The sequence below is a fragment of the Diabrotica undecimpunctata genome, chromosome 3 (genome assembly GCF_040954645.1).
Source record: "Diabrotica undecimpunctata isolate CICGRU chromosome 3, icDiaUnde3, whole genome shotgun sequence".
Classification (NCBI taxonomy): Eukaryota; Metazoa; Arthropoda; class Insecta; order Coleoptera; family Chrysomelidae; genus Diabrotica; species Diabrotica undecimpunctata.
Genome location: NC_092805.1, coordinates 167,860,875 through 167,868,889, shown reverse-complemented (window position 1 = coordinate 167,868,889; position 8,015 = coordinate 167,860,875). Strand labels below are relative to the sequence as shown.

The window sequence follows — 8,015 nt, the reverse complement described above, 5'->3', positions numbered from 1 at the left end:
TATAAAATTCAAATATTTGAAAAAATTAAATCCTTTTTTTGATTCACATGATCTCCTAAGAGTGGGCGGAAGACTTAGCCAGTCAGAATTAGCGTATGACAAGCGCTTTCCTCTTCTTTTACCTTCCAAAGGTAATTTTATTAAATTACTTATTTCGGAAATCCATATTGTACATCTACATGCAGGCATTCAAGGTACGCACTTCGCCTTGTCACAAAACTTTTGGATAATTTCATCGAAACGTGTTATTCGTAGTGTTCTTTCAAAATGTCTTTCCTGTTGGAGACTAAAACCTCAAAATTATCAGCCACCTATGGGGGCTCTTCCCGACCTACGGATATCCAAGGCCAAACCATTTTCTTGCGTTGGCGTCGACTTTGGCGGTCCTTTTCTGATACGAGCCAATAAGCTTAAAAATGCTAAACGAACGAAAGCCTATATTTGCCTATTTGTATGCTTTGCCACTAAGGCTTTGCACTTAGAATTGGTATCTGAACTTAGTACCGAGGCATTTTTAGCCTCATTCAGACGTTTTATAGCACGTCGAGGACGTTGCTCTGTTGTCTATTCTGATTGCGGAACAAATTTTGTAGGAGCAAAATCCTATTTAGAAGACATTAAGTCACATTTTGACAAAAACGACGTCATTACATGGCATTTAAATCCCCCGGCAGCTTCTCATTTTGGTGGATTGTTTGAAGCGGGTATAAAAAGCGTAAAAACACATGTGTCTAGAGTCATAGGCGAACAGGTTTTAACCTATGAAGAATTCAATACATTACTAATACAAATAGAGGCTGTCTTAAATAGTCGTCCCTTATGTCCTGTCAGTAATGATCCAAATGATTTTTCAGTGTTAACACCTGGTCATTTTCTTACACTAGAGCCTTTAAAGATAATTCCCGATCGGGATTACAGTGATGTTAATTTAAATAGACTAAGTCGTTGGCAATTGCTGCAACGATTACATGCAGACTTTTGGCAAAGATAGAGCAGAGAATATTTACATACTCTTCATCAACGCTCGAAGTGGCATAAAAATGAGGGTAATCCTAATATAGGTACACTCGTACTAATACGTAATGAGACCAAGCCTCCCTTACAATGGCAAATGGGTCGAATTAAAACTTTAATTTTTGGTCAAGATGATATTGCTCGCGTAGCTATCGTACAAATCGCGAAAGGTGAACTTAGGCGACCTTTGGTTAAGCTATGCCCTTTGCCTTATATTGACTAAAAATGCAAATATGCATTTTGGTGGGTGGGAATGTTACGTCCCTCCACATATTCTCAGTTTTTATTAATAATTTTTATTATTTTATTTTTATATTTTAATTCTTTACTTAACGTGTGTGTATGTTTTGTCATCGTAAATTAATACGGACCTGTACAGCCCCCCCTAGTCTTAAGGGAGCAAGCTACGGGCGAGACGCATACTTCAATCTTAATCTTAGTTTAGAGATAGTCCTGTATAAATCGTCGCGCTAAACACTCCAGTATTTGTGACTAGTACCCTGACCACGTGGCATTGTGAGAAGATTTTGTTCCCGAATCGCCCAGTGCACTGAGGAAGAAGAAGAAGTATCCATCAACATCACAGGTACCGTAATTTGATTGCATACACACATAGTATTTATATTAATTGATAAATTTACCTATAACTTATTTTCATATTAAAACTAAACCAGCACCTATATAAAACAATTATGAGTGAGTGTCTCTTATAGAACTTAATATTCATTCACCCTAATTATTATAGACAGGTTTGAGTGTGAGATCTGGATTATTTAATCTACTTAAAAATATTCTATATAATTTTTATATTTCATCAGTGACCTCCTATAGTAGTGTCAGTTGGACCTTTGGTCAATACTTAGTTTCATAGAATTTTTTAAAGGTGCAGATCACATATCTATGATTTTGACTGCTCATCCAAACTGTCATTTGTCACATGTCACCCCAACATTTCCTTTAGATCGTGAGCCATTCTGTCTCCGGCTTCTGTACGCAATGTAGCTATTTTTCAATAATTTTAAAGTGTTTGTTTGTCCTTGTGTAGTGTAGTGTGTTGTACAATTATATGTTTATGACATTTTATTCTTGTCGGATAGGCCGCAATTGACGAAGTAAGTCTATAAACGTTAATCACATAAAAAATTTTATCAACCATAAACTTCGAGTTTTTATCGAAGTTAATCAATTTCTTTAGTTAAAAAAAACGTTCCTTGGCTTATTTCAGATGCCCCTGAAGATGATCTAGGGATCGAAAGTACTTGAGCAATATTAAAATGATCAGTAGGAAGACCACGAAAACGATGGAACGACAACTTACTGGAGGCACATTGAAAAACATACAGTATCATGTCTACATAGAAAGAAGAAGAAGAAGAAACTCTTATAGTGAGTTCATAAAGACACGAATAGAGAATCGAATTACATTTTAGTAGTAGATAGCTTAGTGGTTTTCGTGCAGTTAGTAAAAGTTATCTGATGGTAGAAATAGAAAAATGTACAAAAATAAATTTCATTTTTAAGGTTATATACCTTTATAGTTTAAACACCCTTAATTATTACTATCTACTTCAGATTTTGTTTTGCTTAAAAGCGTAAACTACCGATTTTGTTCTTCAGCTCATATACTATACCAAACATAATCATCAATGTGAAAATATGGCCGAGTAATATATTATAATAAAATGTCATTTAGTAGATTTATTAAATCATTTTCTTTGGATGAATCTGGTTATCGAATGCGATCATTTTGAAAATACCGAACGGCCATTTGTAGTTTTTATATTTCGATCATTTTCGGCAATAGTTCCAAAAGGGTCTTTACTAAATCATTATAAATGGGGATAATTTAATATTTTGGTAGGATTATTTTCTTTTTGAAAAACGGTCTATGTTGATGGAGAAAGTTAAAGTTTTATATATGAATAGAGTGTAAAAACTAGATTATTTTTATACGAAGCTATACGATAAGGTAAGGGGCTGCAAGACAATAGTCAACGTGGTTACTGTCTAAAACCATTGTGAGTTTTATTTATCCAAAAAAAATCGGTAAAAATCCCGATTAAACTACTTTAGTAAAAACTTTTTATTTGAATCCACAAAGTTTATTAATTTATTGGTAATATTTGCTTATTTTATAAAAGCACCAAAACATCTAAAAAATGTTTGTTCTAAAAACATATAGTACCACAAAAACAGAGCATTAACTAATATTTAGTATTCATTTATTATCAAGAATGAATTGCTATGAATCCACCTATTTTTGTGTACTAATGTTCTAATTAGTAATCTTTTAGTAGGTGGTACTAATAAGTCCTTTAGTACTGCCCACAGTTCATACAATTCGTCAAAAATATCCAATAATACCGATTTACATGATTCATTGTCAACTAACGACGATATAAATAGTTTGATGGTATTGGTCAAAGTTTTTGTGGTTTGTGGGAGTGACTAATGAACCTGAATTTCTTCATTTAAAGATAAAGTAAAAATTCACTCAAATAGCTTAATAGCTTATTGTTATTCAGTAGTAGTTATTTAGGGTAAAAAAGTAAAATTCATTTTTTAATCTGTCTTTCGATCACTTATAAGCGTAGGCGCAAAATTTCGGGCTAATAATTTTTAAATGTGTCAATTTTTTTCGAATCCCGAGAAAATTATTAAGATTTTTTTAAAAATTTAAACAGAATGAAAATTTTATGATTATTATCGAGGGCCGAAAGTCCCTGAAATCTTCTATAATGTGTATTTTTGTAAGTTACAGGGGTGAAAAAGAAGAAAAAATTAAGTGTGATTTTTGATTTAAAATATCTTTTTAATTTAAAAATTTTTTTAAAAATATTTACCTATTAGTTTTCTCTGGATTCGAAAAAAATAAATGCATTTAAAAGACATTGGCCCGAAATTTTGCGCATACACTCTTGGATTCAAATTAAACTTGTCACTCTTGCTTTGCTTCGGAGTTCTGTCCTTGTTTCACTTCCTTGTGCCTTACTTTTATTTTCAAGTTTTTCTATGTGTGTGTGTATAATAATTACAAACATATACCTACACATTCTATCTGTTTTTAGAGACTTAATTAATATCGTTGTTACCGCAGTTAACAACTGTAAAAAAATTGAGCTTCCAGTCAAGTTTGCACCCTACGCAGATGATTTATTATTCTTTTGCAGATACCAATGCGCTGTTGCATACTAATCCAGAAAGCTACTGATCAATTGCTTCAATTGTCCTCCGGAGGAGTGTCAGCCGGGAGCTGACAGCCGTGCCGGACGCATCAAGGAATTTGGATATTGGTCAAAATATTTGGGAATTCCAAGTTTGGCCAAATCCAAATTTCTAATTGACTCGATGCAGGGAAATTCCACTTTTGCTACGTAAAACAAAGGATTTGTTTTACATAAAAGCAGGTAGATTTTCTCTCATCGGTCAGTCGAGCTTGCCTCTTCTACTGTAGACCGAGTCGGTGCTATTATTGTTCCAACTAAGTTATTGTTTTATTTCTGATTTCCTGTATACCTTTTTATTTTAGCATTATTGTATATCCAGACCTTGTCAGGTTAGAATATTACATATTTGTTCATGTACTGATTGTTTGCTATTTTATTTGATTATTTTTGATTGTTTATTTTCTTGTATTTGTATCTAAGCTGTTCTTCCGTAAGTTAAGAACACTTAGGAATATTTATCTTGCCTTTTTTATTTTATATATTTGATTTTGTACTTTGTATCTAAGTAGTTCTTTTCGGTAAGTCAAAGAGCTCTTAGAAGTATTTCTCTGATATCTGACTTGTTATTTTATTGTGTGTCTAAGTCGTTCTTTCCCGGTAAGTCAAAAGAACCCTTTGAAATATTTTCATATCGCATTATTATTTCTGATATTGTATCTAAGATATTTTCTTCCGTAAGTTAAGAAAATACTTATATATTTGTCTATTTCATTTTTCCATTTTTTGCTAAGCTGTTTCTTCCGTAAGTCAAGAAACACTTAGCAATATTTCTATAATCTGTTTCATTTTTGCATTTCTCGTTTTATATTTTGAGTATTTTTTATTTTTCCACTCTAAGTCGTTTCTTCCGTTAGTCAAGAAACACGTAGAAACATTTTTCTTTGCATTATATTTTTATACCATTTAATTTACTTGTTTACTAAGTTATTCCTTCCGTAAGTCAAGGAATACTTAGATCATTTTTACCTATCTGTTTTCCATTTTTGCTCTGTTACTTTGTAACTGTTCCTTGGAACCGTTACCTATAACAGATATTTGTCACTGGAACTGTTATTCATAACAGCGGTGGTATTTAATCTTTCTACCAGCGACGAACCAAAGATGGTGAATACCCGATCCAATTCAAGGGATAGGAAGAAGCCCGAAGAGCCGGCGATGGGTCCTACAGGCCCAAATGCCCCCTCTCGGCAATACAATGGTCTTCAATGAGTGGCTTGAACTTTTATATTGAAAAGCCAAAAGTGATTTGGTTTTTTCGCTTGACAGCTCTTACCTACTATAAATCGTAAAATAATTATAATTGTATCTTTCTACATATCGTAAAAAGAATAAAGATTTTAGGACTAATATTTGACATTAAACTCACTTGGAAATGCCATTTAAAAAACCTCAAAACTAAGTGCAAGAACAAACTTAATATACAGTAGACTCCCTCTATAACGAGACCTGAGATGGCAGACTAATTACCTCGTTATAAGCCGATCTCGTTATATCAGACAACAATTATACTGTGCATACATATGAATGTGTAGTTTTCTAAAACATTAACTTCCTAAAGGGAAGCCATTCGGAGCAATTTAAGATGCTAAATATTGTTTGAATGGCGTTTTTGAAAAAAAAAATGTTTACTTTTATTGGCAATGAAATACATTAAAACAAAAAAGAGTTGTTTGCTTAAGTATCTAAAAACTGAGCAAGAATCTTGACAATAGGAATACAAATAAAAAAGTTATAAATTGTTAAACTTAATCAAAAATTTTAAGTGGCGGAATTTTGTGCCGGGAAGTGTATAATGGTTAGTAAAAATTCACCTATATTCAATGCTCTCCACTATTATATACATTATATATTTATAAGCTTATAGCCTCGGTAAGCCTACCTTCTTTCACTAACAACGTGGCTAGATCGATCGACTTATAATTATATATATATTTAGGGATTCTACAGTATTCACTGCCTTCCCTCGCTCAACCGTTTCCATCTCTCTCTGTTGTTCCATTCTCCATCGTTTAGTCCTCTCTTACTCATGGCGTCGTCTACTTCGTTCCTCCAGGATTTTCGGGGTCGTCCTCTTTTCCTCCTTCCTATGGGGCTCCATTCGGTTATTCTTTTTATCCATCTGCTGTCGCTAGCTCTTCTTACATGTCCATACCACTTTAGTCTTTTTTGTTCTATATATGTTAGTATGTCTGTTTCTATTGATGTTCTTTGCTTTATTTCGTCATTATAATTATCTATTATTATCACTTATAATTATCTATTCTAAAATCCGGATGGAGAGTTATAATTTCGTTATAAAGATTTAAAGCAGCTTTGGTGTTTCCGTTCACTACAAAACTATGCATCAACGACGACTTCATTCCTACGGATTCTTCGTAGCCGTGTGCTAAAAATTGCTTCCGAAGAATTCCTCGGGTTTCCACCGAGGAAACCTCTAATTCTTCCACCGACATTTCACGATGAAAAGAAAAATATAGATAAATCAGAAAAAATCGAACAATAGGAGGTCTGTTATAAAAGTGTCAGAGATTCGTAGGTATATCTTCGGCATTCAGATATTGCAATTTTCAATCGACTTAACAATATGTACTTAAGGTGTGCTTAATATGTGCTTTAGTTACTTAAGAGTATTGTGAATGATAAATGTTAAAACAAAAAATCTGTATTAACATTTTTTTCCAACTACATAATGTATAAAGCGTATTTTCTAAGATAACATTAACTATTGCTTCTGCAATTAGAAGAAGTCTGTCATTTTTGACTGCTTTAAATTGTCCAGTATCAATCTATTTATCATATTTTCTAAAGATGTGAAACAGTTGTATTTATTGTAAAGAAGTTTATTGCTGATGGCAGTTAAGTTTATTGCGGGCGGCAGTTAAAAGGGGTATTTATTTATAGCCATGGCCGGGCCAAAACGTAAAAAAACACGTTTTTCGATCTTATTTTCTCTCGTTATAACCAAATTTGCCTCGTTATAGAGGGTTATAGTTCAATAGAAATTTCATGGGGTATCTAATGTACCTCGTTATAAGCGAAACCTCGTAATACCGTGTTCGTTATAGAGGGAGTACACTGTATTAAAAACTCTGTACAATCATCACTGGGGTGCAGACGAAGCTTCTTTTTTTCTGGTGATTTCCTCCTCCTCATTTTTTGATTGGCGTGGTGACACTAGTATTGTTAGCCCGCCGTCTCCATTGACTAAGATACTGATCCTGTGCGAGATCGACGGCTTCATGTAGGCATTGTCCCACTAAAGCCTTTATTTGGTCTTCTCATCGTGTTGGAGATCTTCGTGTTGGTCTTCGGTCTTCTATCTTTTCTTCTGCTACCAATAGTTCCATGGTCCCCGTTCTTCTGGCAATATGGCCAAAGTAATTTAGGTGTGATCGGTTTACTTTTGTTTCGTAGGATTTGAAGACTTCTTATTCTGATTTAAATTAAATAGATTACTGAATTAAATATATTACTGTGATTTTTTTTATATATTATATCAGCTAACCAATCAGATTAAAACTTAATTCTGCCTTCAGATCAAGCCCCACAGAGTTTATATAGAGAAGCTATCGAACTTGTTCTCTGGTTATGACGCAGGCGACTCCCCTTGGTATCTTTGGTTCGAATATAGTACAGAATACTAATACAGAAAATCCTATCTCTAATTTACTAACTGATGACCATTTTTTATTGTATAATGGTCTTGGCATAGTCAATTAGCCAGATGTTGGTAGTAGTTACAATTTTTGATTTTATTTAGGTTTACTCATCCAT

At 33.4% G+C, this 8,015-nt stretch overlaps 1 protein-coding gene across 1 annotated transcript; it reads left to right on the top strand.

Annotated features, from left to right (window-relative positions):
• The first annotated feature begins 313 nt into the window (after window positions 1-313).
• LOC140436132 (uncharacterized) lies at window positions 314-991 on the top strand. The gene has a single exon (XM_072524839.1). The coding sequence runs from the start codon at window positions 314-316 to the stop codon at window positions 989-991; it is 678 nt and encodes a 225-aa protein (XP_072380940.1).
• Window positions 992-8,015: the final 7,024 nt, after the last annotated feature.

Bases quoted from the DNA above. Each gene is read 5' to 3' on its own strand.
- LOC140436132 (XM_072524839.1), top strand. From the start codon at position 314: ATGGGGGCTCTTCCCGACCTACGGATATCCAAGGCCAAACCATTTTCT.